At 39.0% G+C, this 19,956-nt stretch overlaps 1 protein-coding gene across 3 annotated transcripts in view; it reads left to right on the top strand.

Moving 5' to 3' along the window:
- The window catches only part of DPYD (dihydropyrimidine dehydrogenase), a 365,990-nt gene that overhangs the window by 309,706 nt on the left and 36,328 nt on the right, over positions 1 to 19,956 (top strand). For all 3 annotated transcript variants that reach the window (XR_012629947.1, XM_074877213.1, XM_074877215.1), the window contains one exon: positions 5,065 to 5,244. Coding sequence is in view for 2 of the 3 variants with exons in the window: in XM_074877213.1 (XP_074733314.1) it covers positions 5,065 to 5,244 (180 nt within the window). In the remaining variant the exon portion in view is untranslated. The remainder of the gene's footprint in view (positions 1 to 5,064; positions 5,245 to 19,956) is intronic.

Raw genomic sequence — 19,956 nt, 5'->3', positions numbered from 1 at the left:
GAACTAGCAGTATACCAGATCATAGACACACTACCTCTTGCTAGTTGAAAGCACTGTAGGGAAGAACTGATACAAACATGCCTAGGTCTGCATCTGCCACCTCTGCTGAAATCCCCGCTATTGACGGAATAGAAAGAATGCAGATGGAGACTGGGCACCATCTTCCACACCATCACCTGTCCGGCTGGGATTTCACCATATATTAATGAGTTTATGTAAAAACTGAAGGTCGTGGGGTAAGAAAGAGTGGACAGAGTGATGCCTGAAGAGGAGTGCATCGTTTCCTCTTTCTAGTGTTACAGAAGATATTTTCTCTGCAACATCCCCCGGTGGGAAAGTACATGCACAAGACTGAAGAGAAATTGCTTTAGTGGGTGATCTGGCTGGAAATGCCTCAGCCACTTTGTCCAGGTTCTGCACAAATGGCATAAGTCTTCCACATGGTCTGCCATGATATGCCAAAGTTTGTACAGGAACCACATCCATTTTTGTAGGGAGCAAAACAAAAATTAAATGCAATGTCTGGGTATATTTTCCATTGCTCCTAGAAACATAGACCATGGACAAAACTTTAAAGGTCTTGTATAGACAGAGCTCTCAGTAAATGGTGTAGGGGATTTGCCTCAGCAAAGTCTTCAGAAACTGACATGTCTTGGTTGTGTAATGATTCTGCTAACAGCAAAGACATGTACAATGTTTTATAACTGATGTGGTAGTACCTGTCACCAATAATGAACTACTACTTCAAAATATGTAAGTTAAAAGTTTCAGAGTGATGTGAATGATTAATAACAATCATGTAACCTTTAAAATTCTTTTTACACAATAATAATCTCCTGACAATTTACTCCAGTTCCTCAAGTATGATTTGTAATGGCTCTAGATCCTTTGACAAAGTAAAACTTAGTATTTATATTTATTTAGTAATAGAGCAGACAGGTCATTTCTTATGCAAGACATCAACAGGGACCTTTGCATGCCTCTCCCATCATTGCATTTTGCAGAACAGTTTTACTTAGAGCCTTAGCCTGTGATTCATTTCACATCCCCATTCCCCAGTGAGATCATTTGGTGTATGTTTGATTTACCAGCAGCAAAGCAGGCATCGTGTCTTTTAGTATCTCAGACATGTCTGTATAGATTAGAGTTGTAATCCACAATTGCAATTTATACTGAACAGTTTTGGATTTCAGAATACTGAGAGCACGATATAATTGATCATATATAGCATGTTGGCCTGCTTGTCTCTTTTGGGACATAAGGGACATCATTGGAGTCTAGATCTGGGGGAAAGGGGAGGAGGTCAGATGTTAAAAATGAAAGTGTAGCAGTTCTACTGCCAAGGCAGAGCCAGGCAATGCAGTAAAACCAAGTTTGTGCAAAATTATCTCCCTGTATATTAGCGCAATATGAATAATATATGTTATCTTTCTAAGCAGGAAAAATGTAGCACCTTTCTCTTCTAGCCCAAGTTCCAGTCCAAAGCTAGAGACAAACACAAACAAGACAGCAGAACAGGACTTGTCAGCAAGACAGCTAACAGCTTCATTGTGACCTGGACCTCTCTCTGTCCCATAGGTTGCTCACAGGGCCTGTCTCTCATCTTCCAAAGAAGAAAAAGCTACTTTCTACCTAAATGTTTCAGGTGAAGGCTTAGGTCAGTGAATAGTTGAATGTTAGTTTACTCATAAAACAGATTCACTTGGATTATTTAGGATCAAGGGATATTAAACAAGTGCCATGCAAAGTCCCAGCACTACTGCTTGCTAGAACGGGCACTGATGGCCCACAGAGTAACTGATCCGCACTTGCTCTGTTTCTTATACTTGTCCATAAGTGGTTTCTGTTGGTCACAGGATACAGACTGCTGATCTGGCACAATATGACCATGTGTATGTTTTTGGTTGTGAAGTTACATTTTTCTTCAGGGTGCAAAGGGAAGCACATTTCACTATGTTTGTTTGGTAAAAGCATGCTGCTGAGGAGATGAGCAGGTAGGGCTGGTTGCAGTTCAGTTTCATTCTGCTGATCCAGTCAGTGTGCAAGGCAGAGATCCGCTGTTAGAGCAGCACCCTGCTCACCTTTGTCTCCTGTTGAGGTGGTTTAATAAGACATTAAATGAGAGGTGGTAGCAACCAAAATGTAGTTCCATTTTAAATATGACCATAGGTGGACTTCTCTTCCTGCTCTTCGCACTGGGAAAATAAGATACCAGCAGAAGAGGGGACTCAACGTTTAGCTTTGCAAAGGAGGGGAATGCCTATTCCCAGTGCAAGCAGCAGGACCGAAGTGGGAGCATTAATGATGTGTGGAGACGGATTGATTCAGTTCTACGTTTTTTCCGGATGCATGAGTTTGAGTCTCACCTGGTCTATTGCCCTGCCACTTCTCTTGTGCTGAAAAGAGGGCACAGTGTCATTTAGGCTGGTGATTCAGAGGCAGCCAGGTATGATGCTAAAAACCTCTCTCTGTGGTTTAGAAATTGTTATGGCTGATGGGTCAGGGTGACCTTTTATCTTGACTTTGTTCACCACCTTTTAAAATGCAGCAAAGGCTTCTACTTTGATTCATGGAAGATACTGTAAGCCTAAAACACAAATCTCATCATTTGATGTGTGCAACATAAGAAATTTCAAAGCTCAGAATGTTTTGGAATTTGCCAAAAACACAGCAAAATTATTTATGTTGGTTTTGTATGTGTTAATGTTTGAATCCTTGTTCTAGGAAAGGCCCATAAACATAAGGACTTGCTTTTATCACAGTGAAATCAGTGAAAGGCACATCTTTTGTTAATTATCTGCACCATTGGGCACCATAGTCATAAGGCTCCTACAGAAGAGGAGTATCTTCTGAAACCACTTGCTAATTCTGTTTCTAAGTCTTTCCATTTCAGATAACATTTTTCTTTAGTGCAGAGATTTACATTTTTCTTTAACAATTGCGTTTTGCCTTCAGTTCTGGAACCTACTTGGCTTTCCAGGGGAGGCAAACAGGGCACTGCACATAGACTCCCAGGGATCAAATGTTAGCTCTTAGTGTGATATCATCTTCTGCACATTTTTATATTATTGCTGTTCATAACACTGCACCGCAAGATGGAAAACAGTAAAAGCCTCTATTTATAAGGTTATTACAGGTATCCTCCAGTGTATCTCATGTGTATACACCCTGTCAAAATATTTCAGAATTTTGACAACAGCGCCTGAACTTGTTTCAAGTGACATGACATGGCTTTTAACTGTATTTTTTTACAGTTTTAGTATTTTTAAGAATAGCTAATAAAAGTGTTACCCATGCACTAAAAAAATAGAGAATCCCTTGGTGAACAAAAAGGTTTAAATAAGCATCAGTTGAGTTGTGCAGTTAAGTAACCTGTACAGGAAATTATTATGATGTTCTCTATAATTGCTCTGAAAAAAAAAAAAGTCTTGAAGTCTATGGAAGGTGTAACAGACCTAATTAGTGCCCACACTGTTTCTCCAGAGAAACAGATTTTGTGTAATGTAAATGCATTGCATAGAAAATGTTCTTGTGCTTATTTTACAGTTTGCCCTTATTTTTCCCTTGTACAGCTGTAGTGTATGGTATTTTACAATGTGATGTATACCTGTCTTCGGAATTGGAAGTTGTAGTATCACTTCTGAAATGTGAAAAACAATTATATATTTCCTGTATTTTTTAAGTGTCGATGGCAGTTATGATCCATGTCCAAGGAGCGTGGATGTGTTTGTGCACGTGCACACATTCATGTTCTAAAATAGGTGGCTATTTCATTGTTGTGTTCATTATGTGTGTATGTAAGTGTAGGTATTACCAGGAGCATTCTTTTTAGCTTTTAGAATAAAAGCTGAATCAGAGGCTGAAACACTGACATATCTGGAATTTCAGAGCATTTCCAGGGACTGACAATTAATGGTACTCAACCAACCTTGCACCTCGTCACTGATGGATGATTAGAGTTTAGCTAATGAGAAGGTGTTCAGAGAATAGTCAGGGATTTTTTTATTCACTTCTCAGTTTGATAGGGGATCTCTGGGTTTAAATCTGAGTTGATATCCCCAAAGTGGTCCTGAAGAATCCTTGTAAATGGTCAGACTGTTCTCTGCTGTCAGTAGTTTTGTGTTTACACGTTAAGCTCAGCAGGTCAGGGTTCATTGCTTTATATGTTTATAAAGCTATACTGCTATCTGTGTTTGTAAAGTATCTAAAATAAAGTGGCCTGGCCTCCCAGTACCACTGAATGGCAAATGGTGATTAGCAGAAGGGGACTGTGCTGTTCTGTGCCTGGCAATGCTCACCCATACTAAGAGGTCAGCTTAACTCAGCTGTTTGCTGAGACACTTTTGTTGTAGCCAGATTATTCTCAGGTGCATCCAGTGAAAGGACAAGAGGCAATGGGCACAAACATGGGAAATTCCATTTAAATATAAGAAAAAGCTGCAAGGGAGATTGAACACTGGACCAGGTTCCCAGGAGAGATTGTGTAGTCTCTGTCTTTGGAGATATTCGAACCCTGACTGCATAGGGCCTTGGGTAGCCTCCTCTAGTTGACTCTTCTTTGAGCTGGGAGGTTGGACAAGACAATCTCTAAAGGTGCCTTGCAACATCAGCAAGTCTGTGGTTTGGTTTGACTGGGACATAACTGGGTATGTCTGTGCTTGCTGAACAGAGCAGGCTGGGGAATATCACTGTGTGTCTGCAGGCAAAGGTCTGAGCATAGCTGGTGTTTTGCCAGTGTGCTTGGCATGCTCAGCATCAGTGCCCCGGAAGGCACACTTGGGGCTGGGCTTGCAGACTTACTTCTGAACAGCCTTCAGGTCTGGTCTAAGAGCTGCCATTAGGAAACCTAGGCATAACTAGTGTTATTGAGTCCTTTTTTACCTAAACTGCAGTGGTGGTATCATGACATAGAATTAAGCAGCCAATTAATACCCTGAATTCTTGTACTTCTTTCCCAGTGAAGTTGCAGGAAGAGTCATCTGATAATCAGTAAGTCCAAAGAATTTGCTAATTCTATATGCTCCTCTGCCAGGATGTTGCTGATAGCTGGCTTACATTTCGTAGGTGTGCAGTGCAATCCAGAATCAAGACTTCACTGTTATTGATGACTACTGCACTGGACTGCGAGCTCTTCTTTACCTGAAAAGCATTGAGGAACTTGAAGACTGGAATGGACAGAGTCCTGCAACCATGAGCCATCAGAAAGGAAAACCAGTACCTAGAATTGCTGATCTGATGGGAAAGGTTTGTTATTTCATTGCCATTCCTGTATAATGATGCTATGTCTTGGCTTTGAATGCAATTTCATAATCATTGTATGCAGTTTCTGCTACTTACCTTGGTCAACCACTACTGCTGTCACAATTAGTCACCAAGTCTTTTTCCTTCTGAGTATTAACAAATATCTGAAGGCAACTTAAGAAGATAAACTTGAAATGACTTGATACAGGATAACATTTTTACTATAAATATGATCTCTCCATTCATAACATTGTCTTTTACAAAGGTGTAGGATGTAAAATTACACAGTTCTGGAATGGCTTGTTTTAATGAAACTCAACTTGATTCAGATTGATATAATATTGTGCCAGAAGTTCCTGGGTGTTCCAGCCATGGTGCAACATTCAGGAGACATGAAAGCCCCCTAGCACTGGACCTGACCAGCTGAGACAGCTTGTCACAAACCAGCTGTTAGTTGGAACAGTCGATCAGGTAGGAGTGGCTCTTTGATCATTGTACCTGAGCATCTCATGGTCTTTCATGTGTGCTGACTCCCAAACCCCCTACAAGGCAGGGAAGTTCCAGATGAGGAACAGTGACACTGAATAATTTAATAGATTCCGGAAGATCATTTAAGCCTAGAAAGTCTGTGATGGAATAGGAATGTGAACTATGGTCTCTCTGAAATCCTAACCTCTGGACTGTCTTTCCTCTCTACTCTAGTAGTTCCCTGCTACAAAAGCATCTTTGGAGATATTTGCCAGATGCATGGGATGCAGCTGCCCCAGTACTGCTCACCCCTCCACCAGGACACTGGCTGATCCATGCTGTGAGAAGCAGGGAGGTGTAACTGGCTTCCCACTGATGCCCCACTGCTTACTGCTCTAAGCAAAATACCTGCACAACAGGGAGGCTGAGCTTTTGTTTCTGGTTACTAGAGGGGATCACTTTGAAGACTGATTTCAGTTATACATCATGCCTATTGATTATCCTTCCAAAAATCTGATATAACACTCTTGAAAATGTTGTAAAAAGTAAAGAATTACAAAAGAATAGGATTTGGAGTGTCAAACACCTCCAAATCTCTGCTTATCGTTGCTGATGACTGGAGTTGGATTTAGCAGGAGATTAGAGTCTCCTATATTGTTGTTGTTCTCTGTGGAGCTCTGAAAATTATAACATTACCTTCCAGGAGAAAAGACAATCCTATTCCTAAAGCTCTGGATAATACGCTGCTTAAAAATAAAACAAGATATAAGCAGTTTCATTTTCATCTACTTATGTTAAGCAGTTAAACCAAGCTCACAGGGTTATATCTAAACTTCCTTCCTTTAACACCTGTAGAAACATACACAGCATTTCCAGCTCATATAACAGAGATTTGTTGCAATTCTTCTTTAAAGCTGCATTCAGTGTACTATCTTTATATCACCTTTGTATTTTGCTAAACAGACAACTATTGTCAAAGATGTTTCTCATGTCCTTCTAAATGAGAAAAAAAAATATAATTCTTAGACTTTTCTGCTTGTCACTACATCAATAATTAACTGTAAAAAGGTAGCATGAAAAGGTGCTTTAAGGAAGCATTTAATAATTCAAAGGAATCTTAACTTGAAACAGGTCACATGAAAAAGAATGAAAAACAAAGCCCTATGTAATCTTGTCTGGCTGTCTCTGTTAGACTTTTAAAAGGAACAAGTCATACAGAATATAACTGATTGTGTAGTAGGTTGATAAGGTAGTGATATATTTAGGCATAAATTCAGGATGGCTGTTTGTCCAGGAATGAACATTCAAGGGAAAAGGAAGAAAAATATAATACAGCACGGGTAAAAGGAAATACCATGATAAATGATCCTACTAGGGGCAATCAAATACAAAGGTTTGATATCATTAATATTTATAATATCATAATTAGCAAGACCGTGCCTAAGCAGTGTTATTAGTGTAACTAATTATGTTATCATAAACGAAGTTTGCAGTATTATAGGAATCAGTATTCTTACTTTCATAAATTATTATCAATATTGGATTTCATGTACTTGTGCCTAGTAAATTTAGTTAAGTACTGTAGTTTCATCTAGATTCAAACACAAATATCTAGTTTGCTTGGCAGAAAGTCATAATGCACACTTCTGATTCTCTTTCTAAAATAAATTCAGTAAAAAGCATGTCCTTACTCTATTTGGAAAAGACAAGATAGCCTGTTGATGTGATGTATGTTCTCATCAATAAAAGTAATGTGTAGGAATGTATATGTTATATATGGAGTAAAATGTGACAACCAAAATCCTGCATTCAGATTTTAAAAACTTACAAGGAGCTGTCCAAGTTTGTCTTGGTATTACTGTTGAGATGAAATGCAGTTTCTTCAGTAACACCCCATGGAAGCTAAACAGCAAATACTGATGAACTTTTTCATTCAAAAAAAAAAGTGAAGATGCTAGTTTTGATATGTTGTATTTTTGGTGCAGAAAATTTAAAAATATAAAGGAATCAGCCTCCATTTTGTTACAAAATTCCTGCTAATTTTCATATAGAATCATGGGGATAAGAAGTTCAGGCAATTGACAATGTAATGAGAATGAACTGAGGGACAAGAATTATTTTCGACAGCGTCATGAACCACTTGCCTTCTTATTGTATACAAATTCGTTGAGCTTCTCCCAGTTTAGAATATATTACAGACTTAGGACCAGTCCTATTCCCAGCTAACTATGTTCGTAATAGTATCTATTTTGATTCACAGTGCAATATTGAATGTTAATGTCCATATTTTTATATAGCAGTGCACTGTTCTTTTGATAATTCATTTTCTGTCCTGGTTTCAGCATCAAACAGATGCTGAGTGCAGAGTGTTCCAGTAGAGTTTTTTGTCATGAAATATTACAGTAGTTGATGACCAGAGTAAACTAAAAGATAAATACTTTCTTCTCAATGGTACACCAGACATCAAAGTGAAGCTGTCTTGCTATGCAGTCACCAGATAGATGACAAACTGAACAGTTATCACTGTCAGTTGTTACATTTATCACAATCATTTTCTTCCTCAGCAGAAAGAATACTAAAAATGCTGTGCTAAATAGTGTAATATAATCAGCAGTTTAATAGCAAACATACCAACTTTTGGCTGAAAAGTAGAATCATGTTGATTAGTACCTGTTCATGCTTCTGCATTAGTAAAACTAATACTTTCATCTGATAATTTATAGCCTTCAACATACGAGAAGCATCATAGCACTGGAAAATATTTTGGAAACTTGAGCGCTGTTTTTATGTTTTTCACTGTTGCAGAATGTATTTTTTGATATGTAGACCCTAAATTTATCATCTTTGAGCCAGCTAGTAGATATTTGCTGATAGGCTTTTCAATAGAGCTAGCTCTTTCCCTTTTGCTACCACAGCAATTGCTGCTGGAGTCAATACTTGCCATTGTCCAAGATGTGACCTGTGGTACTACACTGCCTGAAATTCCTTAGAAATGCTAACCTCAGTCTTGGCTTCCAGTCACTGGGTGGTACTGTTTTCCATAGTTCCACCAATTTTATTAATTCTTTCCCGTGGTTGTATCCTTATCCCTAACTGCTCCAAACACAGTCCTAGCACAGATGCTGCATCAGACTCACACAAGTGGACAAAGCCAGTCTTCTGGGCTTCCTTTGTCATTGCTTTTCTGGTGGCTTATTTAGTTGGGGTTTTTTTCTGTGGGTGGACCTGACATTTGAAGCCTTGACACAGATGACTGTCATTAATATCACCTCTAAATCACCTTTCCATTAAATGCATGGAATAAAACTTGTCAGCTTGTCTCAGCTGTAATCTCAGTTTGCAAATCTCGACACAGAGATGAGAGAATGGCAAGGTAATGATGACACCACACTGCTTCTCACTGACTCCCTCGAGGAAGAACTTTTGTAAAAGCACTTACCTCAGCATGAATTTAGGACTGAGATCAAGTGCATGATGCAATCAGGCAGACAGTTAAGATCTAGAGCATGGTCTTACAACCCAAAGTTGTTAGGGTGGCTGCATAGGAAAGAGGGAGAGCACAGGTAGCATCCCTATTATCCAAAATTAACAGGGTTTTAAAATAGCGTTCCTGATATCTGGATAAGGTACAGTATTCCCCAGAGGTGCAATTTGATCTCCTGTATGTAGTCACTGCCTCACCTTCTCTGTTTATTACAGAGCTCTTTTATTAGGTGCTCACTGATCTTACTGCAGAGAGATGAAGTGATTATGTCCCAGAAATGCACTGATGTCAGCTGGTGGTCACAGAAGTGGTGTAGTGTTTTTCTGTATTAACTTCCACCTAATGTCAGCTATAAAAATCATACTTAACGCAGTGGCCTCTATACATGCCAGGTAGCTAAACATTAAAAATATGTCAGTGTATTCAGTTGGTAGGTGTGGGTTTATAGGAAGAGATAAATATATATGGATGTTTTATACCTTGCTTTCAGCACCAGAAGTTTTGCAAAAACTGATGTTTGTTTGATCATGTCTAAAGGTTAAAAAATTAGAGAAATTTAAGTATCTTGATTGCAGAAATATCCAAAACCCAAAACAAACTTGTTTTCATAGTGGATCTTCCTCAAGATTGTGCTGTATTGAAAATGTTAAAACCATATCTGATAAAAACACAATTATAGAAGGTGGTTTTCTCCAGCAGACAGATGAGAGAGAATGATCCTGAACATGCAAAGTGTATGAACTTCGGTGAAAATTCTCATCACCTTAAATTTAGCAAGCTGCTGATTTTGTTCTCTGAATGCATGGACTTCCCATTAAGACTAAAATATGCACTTCCTTCAAGTATCTATGGGCACTAAAAGCTGAGTCTTCTGAACAGTACAAACCTGCTAAATTCTAACTTGATTGCAGTCAAGTCTAAATAGCCTTTTGTATGGCAGAGAAAAGACCTTGCTATGCTATCAAGATTTCATACAAAATATTAAATTAGCTCTTCTATTAAATAAATAATAAGTGAACTCCCAGCCGTGCAAGAACAGTATTGCAATACACGCACCAAGTTTTGGCTGCCTTCAGATTCTTCAAGACCTCTGACTGCCTTCACTGAGCAGAGGTTTTCACCCATCCTTTTTGGAACTTCTCCTGTTGTTTAGGGAGGCAAGTTTTCCAGTATGGTAAAGAACTGTCCCTTTTTTTCCCAACACTGTATAAAGAAGACAAAACAAGTGGTATTTGTGGCCATGTCAAGAAATACAGACCATCTCATCATATGGTGGTATAGAGATTGCAATAAAAAATTAACATTGATGAAGAAACCCTTTTTTCCATATTGCCATCACCAGTTCTGAAGAGTCAGAGGGGAGAAAAAATTAAAGTTTAGGCTGTTTGATCCTTTTTCCCATTAGCTAAGGCTTGCATCTCTCAGCCAGGCAAAGCCTCATAAGGGTAAGCCAGTATTGATCAAGAAACCTCTTGGTTTAGGATATTATGGGAACTGTACATCAGCACACTCGGGGACTGTTGCTGCATGTGCTTGTTGGGTTGACCGAAAATAAGGCTCTGCCAAAATATATTGAACCAGCATCTGCAGGCAGATGAGGCAGTCCTTTCCTCCTGCTTCCCTCTCTCAGTCTTTCACCTCCTCCCCTGTGTGGTGAAAGGTCTCCACAGGTGTGGCTCCAGGTGGGAGCCTGATGGTCCCTCTGTGGAGCACCACCAGTAGCATTTCGGGGAGCGCCAGCAGAGCAGACTTCTGCACCCCACTGCACAAGTCACGCTTACCAGGTTTGCTGCCATTGATGAACCTCCCAGTGTTTGCAAGCTGAAAGCAATTATTAGCAATCCCTGGCTTGACCAATTTGTAGAAAAAAAGACCTCTCTAACATTTTTTTTTTTTCCTAACTGGTCTATTATGGAAGTTTATGTTGTGATTATCTACAGTGCTGTTTCTCATGGAGACTGCAGGTTGTTACATAAAAATGTATCTTCCCTAACGGTGAAGCCATTTGCAGTAGAAATGGATAAAACAAAAGGAACTAGGATTATTAAAGTGGATTTAAAGTAGTTTAATCTTTGTGGGTTTTATATGTGCTGTATGCTAAATTTGCTTCGAGCAATGAGTTTAAAGTTTCATATTCACAGCCAGTAAATGTGGCTATTAAGAAACAATGTATTCACGTTAACTCCTTGGCTGTGGCGGTTTTAGTGCGTTCACTGCTGGCAACGGACATCAAGCCAGGAAAATCCAACTCCTGATGCAAAAGGATTTTAAAAAAATATGCAGGCACTGCCAAAAATACATAATTCTTTTTTTGTACTCTGCAGTTTGTTTTACTTGGGGAAACGGCCTGGTCATACCCTGCAGCATGCATTCATTACAGTGATCTTTGACTGGCAGATGCAGAGTAATAAGATGCATATTTTAGTGCTTATTATAATACCCTGTCCAAAAACAACTTGACAAATTTGTGATTTCGACAGTATCTCATTTTGCTGGCTGCAGTGCTCTGTGATTGCCTGGTCCACGTGGCTTCCAGATTATGCATACCACCAATACTGCTCATTAAAATGGCCACAGTTCACCAGTTTCGGTAGCTTGGAACGAACTTGGAATGAATTATTATACAACAAAGAGGCTGCTGTCATGCAGAACAAAAGACAAGCAAAAGAGAGCTTTGGCTTAATGAGGCTAAGTGAGTGTCTCCCCTGCATCACCAGCTACTTGACGGCCTTTGAGCATGGATTTTTTTCTCCACAGGCCAAAACCTTTGGTCTATTATTTTGTGTTTATGCACCTTGAGGCTAATATACATTTTAATATGCTGCACATGGAGAAAAAAATCAGCCATTAGATTAGAACATGTGCACTCCCTGTTAAGTTAATGACAGCCGAACATAGAGATAAATTTAGGTTTTCATATTTAATTATAGCACAGCGCAGTACGTTTAGCAAGGATAAATTGCACTATTATTATGCTTCATTTTTTTTGACATCTTTTCATATTAACCATGCGCACTTACCCCCACTTCCTCCCCAGTGTCACACATAATGTCTCTGTGCATCATCCTTCTCTAACACCATTAATTTTTTATTCTGTACAGTTGTATATGTATTGTTGTATTTGTTCCTTAGGGTTAGCTTACTAGTTGGATAAAGCCATTCAAAACAGCCCTTGTGTTAGGTGATCTACATAAGCAATAAGGACAGAAAAGACATAAAAAGAACTGGCCTGCGTGGCCAGACATGGCTTCTCACATCTGCTCCCAGAGCAGGGGTTCCCAGCCCTTCTCCCCCAATGCTTTCAGTGCAGTGTGTGCTGTCTGCGACTGCAGAGTGGTAGCCCCTTTCTCATGCAGCTGAACTAGAAAAGCCACAGAAATAATGCATGGAAGGTTAAATGAGTTCTACAGAATTTTGTAGTTGGATAATATTAATATGGACAATGGTGGTATTAATATACAATGTCTCTGTCATGAAGAACTTTGCATTGTTTTATTGTATAGGAACTAAAACAGAGCTAATGTTCCAAGGTGGTGTGTGCTGTTTGTTGGGGCTTTGTACATGCATTACCTCTGTTTGTCAGAGCGGTTGCTCCAAGAATAGCATCAGGAATTAGGCCAGACCTCAGCCTTATAGAAGACAATATGAAATTAAACGTAGAGGCAAGCCGGCATGCAATTCAGCCTTTGCACATCCTTATCAAGTTTTAATGGGAATATTTGACAATTTCTGGGCTGCCATGGATTTGGTGATGATGTTGGATTATTTGTTACTACCTGAGAGAGCTTTTAGATTAGCTTTCAGATCTGGGCTGAGCTATTCAGGTAACTGTGGTTTGTGAGAAATATGATTGCATGCTTCACAAAATTAAGGAAATACTGCTATTTTCCAAAGTGGATTAGAGCAGGTAATAACTCATAGGAAGAAGATTTTCCTCCTCCCGCTGTGTGTATAAGCAAGTAGAAGATATTATGCTACAGGCTTATTCCTAGATTATTCCTTATTGGATAGTTGTTTCATGACAAAAGACACTGTGGCTTGATGACCAGAGGGTCATGACAGGAATAATAATCACCATATGAAAGGGTGTCTGGATCTTGGTGATAAAGCATTCCTCATCGCAATCAGTCAGCACTTGCTGGTGCAAGAATTTTCCTCAATGGCAGAGATCAGCTTTTTCATATTCATTGAGAGCAAATCAGTCTTTCTCTCTCCCTCTCCCTCTCCCCCCTCTTTCTCCAACCTTCAGTTCTGTACCAGCTTTTACTGCCAAAGAGATTTTTCTTTGTCAGGTGAAACTCACAGGTTTTGGGGATGTTTAGGACAGTATTCATGGGATTGGTATTAGTTCCAGAGCCTTATTCTTTGTGGCTTCACTGTTTAAAGCCCTGGTCAGTAGTGATTGATAGCTAATTGTCTACAGTTCAAGCACTAGAAAATGTGTTGGCAATTAATTTATGTGTGCAAAACTCTTCTCACTGATTTTGTAAGTGCAGATTTTGATGCAAATTGCATCCGTGAAAGCAAGGTTGTGCCTTTCAAAATGTAAGCTATAATTACTAGTCTGAGAACCTGATGATATGAAATTCTTCCTCTAGAATCTACCCCTAGTGAGAGAAGTAATTTATTAACAATATTGTGTATTTCTAAGCAGTACTTGTAACCATCTTTTTATTCATTAAGCACTGGTAAAATGCTTGATTTTATATGAGATGTAGTCTTACAGATTTGCAGCCTATATCCTACAGACATCCAGATGGTTTAGAAACATCTATGCAATCAGAAATGTCTCTCTGTACCTACAGGTGGCTATTATTAGTAAAACCTACCTTTATTTTTGTGCTCCCATTTTGTTTATGGTACTAGTCACAGATGTACTTACTGATGTGCATGTAAAGACCTGGGCTTTTAGCTTCTGAAAGAATCATTGTCCCTTTAAATTTGTCACCTAAGAAGGCTGTTTACTTGGATAGCAAGGTGCTCTGTGGGCCACAGTGCTCCATGCAATAAACTGCAAAACAAAGTCTGTGGTATTGGTCATAGACAACAGACTAAGTATTCATTTTCAGCCTGTTTTCCAATAATTGTGTTATTCTTGTGCTAGTTTTGAGAGGAATTTTGACTACAGCATCTCTTAATTCTCTTAGGAACAGGTTTGGCATTAAGCATGTAGTGACGTGCACAGATGTACAAGAAATCTAGAAGGAGTGATTTATGGGGAGAGGCTAAAGAAGTTAAAACACTTAAGTGTCCATATGCCCTGCCTAAATGATGCGTGTAAACATAAGAGATGGAGAACTCAGTGGTCTACAAATATTTGAAGTTTGCAATCAATTGAGAGAGGGGAATTTTATGATGTAGAGTGAGAACTCAACCAAGACTGATGAGTTGAATTGGAAAAAAAAGGGAAGTGTTCAGGAAAAGCAGGAGAAAAATTATCCTGATTGGAAGGAAAGCCTTTTTGTAGAAATGATGGAGGTTTCATGCTGGGTTGCTGAGATTAAAGGTAGGGAGGACTTTCAAAACTTGAATGCATGAGGTCTAACAGAAGTACTGCTAGGAGAAATTTCAGGTTGACAGGAGTATGTGCTGGACTTGTAGACTTTTCCTGTCTGGTTTGCACAAGCTAGCCTATGGCCCTTTCCATCATTTCAGCTGCACACTAGGGACTGTCCTTGGAAGCTGCTGCATCCTAACAAAGTATTCAGACAGTGGCTCAATATAAGCCACTGGAGCTAACAGCATCTAATAATATGCAATTGAAATGTCTTTTTGCTTAAAGATTAAGATCATACTTAAGGAACATGGTTATGTCCTTTCCCCCCTATTTTATTGTTATTGCTATAAAACATCTTTGAAGATTTTTCTGTAACCTTGTGTGGTTTTGATCCAACCACATGGATGCCTCAGCAGTCAGAGCAGTATTTTTTGAGTTCTTATGAACAAATGGATTAAAAATGTCTTTCTGTTTCATTGCCCATTAGTCATACACTGGCACAAGGCAACTGCGCCAGTAACTGAACAGAGCAGTGGGGCACACCATCTCTACATGCAGGAGTTCAGAAAAGAGATTTCTGCACTTTTCTGACCTATTCATGCTGTACAGAATTCATTAAGGCCCAGAAACTGTGTTTGGGTTGTTCCAGGGAACAATTACAGCCAGCCTGTAATCTGCTGCTCCACAGCACATTGGGGCTCTGTAATAGTTTGAAGGGGCCTGGCAAGAATTTTATTGATTTCTTGGGATCTCATTCAGGCTGATTGCACTTGGGTACTCTGATGGTTGATGTTTAAGAACACCTAGCCTAGCTGTTATTAAGAAGGTGGGTCTAATCCTGACCTAGGTAAGACCTTGTTTGCCCTTCATTCAACTCAGCAGACAAGTTTTAATGAAATAGCTCCCTTTTATTTTTTTATGCCACAGCTGTGTTTTGATTGCCACATTTGGAACTATCCAGTGTAAGGAAGTCACTATATAACCCATATGTTGGTCAGGAGATGTCATATATATCTGTTCTTTCTTTAATCATTTTGTCTCTTTCCTGTTTGACTGCTTGGAATAATTAATGAATTTTTTGCTATTACCATGTTGTATTTCTTCCAAGTTGCTGATTTATTTATACATCAAAACTATAAAATACCGTGTTGTTTTATACAGTATGTCTGGATTCATGAGAAACCCAGAAGCGTATCACTGAAATAGTACAGGGTTTTTAGATTTTCAAGACAAGACCTTGCAGTTGAGTTTAAAGTAATTCAATTCTAGAACCTATTGACTATAATTTTATTTATTTATACTACCCATCATTACAGCATAGAGCATTATATCCTAGATGCTAATCATTATTTACTATTTCCTGAATAGTTGTGCTCTCATTTTAAATATTAAATATTAAATATAAGTCAAAAGGCATCTTTCCCAGTTCCAGACCGAAAGTCTCATCCAGACTCTCCAGCAGTTTTTCACTGCTCTTTACTGAGCCTTCTTTCAAATGCTGAGCACTCCTGACACTTTGAAACATCCATTTCAAAAATTTCCATTTGTAAATTTTAAACCAGAAGGCTCATTGTGAACCCACAAAGCTCTATAAGCACAGATATGTCTACATTTTCTCCTTTACTAAAAATGTATCACTAAGCTGTAAACAACTCACATGCCATTTACATTAGCATAAATGATATTCTGAAACCTTTAAACTTACCTGTTAAAGCAGGAACAACAAGAACTCCTTTGGCGACTGTAGCATGAGTGTGCCTTTCATAATCAACATTTATATAAGAGCACCCAGAAGGAGGGAGCATGGCCTCTCGGAGCTGCCATTGTGGGTGGTACAGTGCAGGGCCATTAAATGCCACATGCTCCAGAACTCCCCTCTCTCTTCACAACAAAGTCATGATCGTTCATTTGATAGACTGCAGCCATTTTGTTAGCAATTTTGTCATAGCTTGGTTTTTGACCTTCAGTGCCTGGTCTGTGGATGGGTTTCTATGCCTGCTACTGGATTTTGGATTTAATTACCAGGATAAAGAAGATAGAGGAGAAACTTAATGTTTACGTTTTTCCATAGGACTTAATTTGTTTTTGTGTTATCACTGAGGTATTTTTGTCTACATAGTGTGAATTGTTTGCAAAGGTATTTATAACAACATTTGAGTGATGAATATGCAGTTTGAAAAGCTTGAAAGTCTGCCTCTCTGCCTGCATTTTTAAAAAGCATTTCCTTCCCATTCAGTTTGTGTCTTCAGTTGACTAGTTCCTAAATGACAGTTTGGGAGGTGATGCCTGTGTGAAGTCATGGCCACTGTTTTGACTGTGTGAGTACTGATTCATAATTCAGCACACACTGGGAATGTAATTTTTATTGCAGAATTGAGCATTTATTTTGCAGTGGAGCCTTAACACAGTCTATTATAAGTATCCCACTTAACTGTCCAAATACCATCCCCAGCTTGTCCATGGAGAGATCTCAATTTATGGTATCTGACTGGCTGAATTGACCTTAGAAGTTTCCAGCACAAGGAATGAAGTCCCTGACTGTAAGCATTGAAGTCAGATATCAGGACATTGGAATAGATAAACATTACACACTCAGAGTGGGATTTATTTGCCTCCAGATGTGGTTTAAGACCTTACAGGTATCTGAGGTATCTCTGCCATTCTGGATCTTGGAGCATGGCACTGGAAAGCTGCGCTGGGGTGAATGAACATTTTCCTGCCCAGAAGCTTAGTGTGGTTCAGACACTGAAAGCTTGACAGGCAGAAATACACAGTCAAAAAAGGATGCAGGAAGCTGTTTCCAAAAGTCTATCCTCTCTCAACAAGGGAGACCATTACTTCTCCACAGGGAGCAGAGAGTTTAAGTGAAATACTGACCCAGGCTTACTGCTTCTAGGGGTGTGGAGGTCAGACTGAAGGGGTTGAGGCATTCGTCCAAAATGTCATCCAATGCTTTTGAACTTTTTGAAAGAAAAAATATAGGTGCGGCCATGTGTATGTGTGTGCGTGTGCAACAAGTGTTTTGTTAGTGTTTTGTTATGTTTGTGTTTCTCACCTGTTTGGCAGAGATGTCCTGAAACTTTAGATAGGTTCCCTCTTGCTGCAGTCAGAGATGCAGGAAAGGCTAGAGGACTCCAAAAGCTTGGATCCCACAACTGATGTGACCACCTCATGTGGTCACTCTTCCCAAAAAAGAGTCAGCCATAAGGGTTCCTGAAAGCTCCTTTTAGAAACCCAAAACTGAGAACTGTGACTTGTCACATTTAAGCCCATCTAGCTCAAAGACAAGTAAGGCTCTGCTGTTAGATCCTATCCCAACTGACTGAGGTTCATTTATAGAGTGGAATTGCTTCAGGATATGACAAATGGTTCTTGAATAGTACCTGGGTACATTGAATGTTTGCTTACACATCTCTAGTGGAATAATTGTTAGTTCAGTTAAAATTCATTTTTACTTCATTCAAGGCTAGCTTTGTCATTTAGCCATCATATACTCAGTTGCTGCTGTGAAAGGGACTGCGTCGCAACATAACTTGCTTTCAGTTTCAAGCATTCAGCCCAACACAAGATAATTCTATAATGCAATTGCAATGAAAAGTTGGAGATTCAAGAATTAGATAGGTAGTGGTGGATACATGAAAATCTCAGCTCATAACCAGTCAAGTCTCCCTGGCTCAGTCCCATAAGGGTACTTTAATTTTCTTCCTGTCTTGCAGCTCATAAACATGCTTGTCTTCACAACACACACCATATGCTGTTGGAAAAGGGCTGTAAAGTTTTATAGATATATTTGAGGGTATTATAAAAGTATAATAAAGTAAAAATAATGCAAAGAAATAGAAATTATTGAACAACTGAATTAAAATATTAGGCTGGGATGGTTTTATTGCATTTAGTCTCTACTTGGCTTATACAGTCATGAAGGGATAGAATTCTTTTTAGAATTAAAATTAAGAAATTTGATTTTAACGATACTTATAAACATTTGCTTAAACACTTAAATAATTTCAGTATGTTGCTGAAGACTACTTAGTTTTATCTCAATCAGTACCAAATTGATTTCTGATGTTTATCTTTTGAAAATGTTTTACTTGGTTTTGGGGAAATATTACTAGTTCAGAGATGAAAGTTTTTACTCATACAGATTGAAATGTTCAGTAGTTATGTAGCATTACAATGAAAGTAATAGTACAATAATGGTGGTGACCAAATTACAGATATTTTTTTTAATCTGAAATCAGTTTCAACCCAAAATGTGGCCCCTTTCTTTGGAAACACAGCAGAGAAAACGACATGATTGCTGTCAATAGTGCTGCCCTCTTTTTCCTGTTTAGAAGTGAATAATATACCAAACGGTCACCTTGAAGGTGAAGATGGACAGTAGAAAAGTCTGCTGATTTGAGTAGCATAGCTTACCTACATTCTCCCAGACAGAAGTTTCTGCAACTCAAAGTTTTCATTCCAATTTGTGGGGTTTTTTTCCCCTCCACAATCAGCTGGAGTACCGGACATTTGAACTTTTCCCATGGATAGTCTCTCAGAAATAGTTGCAAAGAAGTTCAAAATATTTCAGGGCTTTCTCTCCTACACTGGCTGTTCCTAGCTCACCCTTCATGGCCCTCCCGCCACCCTCTGCCCATCTTGCCCTGTGAGTCCAGGCCCTGGGGAAGCTCTGTGCGAGCCGCCCGGAACCGTGAACCCTGCTGTGGTGAAGCCTGGTAACCCTCATGGCCCAGTCCTGACCACTGCATCTAACATGTGCTGTAAAAGGGGCAGGCTGGCGATGAAAATTTTATGTTGCGGTGTTTGTCTGGGCTTAAGTTCTGGAGGAATTTTTGAAAGATAACATGTAGCTTAGTGATCTGCACTACAACCAAACTGCTAGTTGTGAAGTGAGCTCAGACAAGAAGTTCAACTTTGTTTGTGCCCCTGATGGTTTTTATATACATAAGAACAGTAAGACTTTAAAAAAGGCTACTGTAAATTTTACTGTGATCTATTATAGCTGAGAGTATCTTAAATTATTTCTTCACTCCTTATCACAGCAATCAGAAACTTCAGATAAAGGTTGAAACCTGCTTTGCTTTGTCTCACTACAGGGGTACATTCTTTTCCCCAACTTACAAAAAATAAGAAGTCTTTTAAGACATACAATAATACAGCATGAAATTCAGAGTGTCTGTATCTGGTTTTCATGGGGGATGCTTGAAAGGAATTAGACTATTTTTCAGAGGAAACTTATGGCACACTGCTTGCGTATAAATTA

The sequence above is a fragment of the Strix uralensis genome, chromosome 8 (assembly GCF_047716275.1).
Source record: "Strix uralensis isolate ZFMK-TIS-50842 chromosome 8, bStrUra1, whole genome shotgun sequence".
Classification (NCBI taxonomy): Eukaryota; Metazoa; Chordata; class Aves; order Strigiformes; family Strigidae; genus Strix; species Strix uralensis.
Note: the sequence above shows the minus strand (reverse complement) of the source record. Positions and strands in the feature narration are given on the sequence as shown.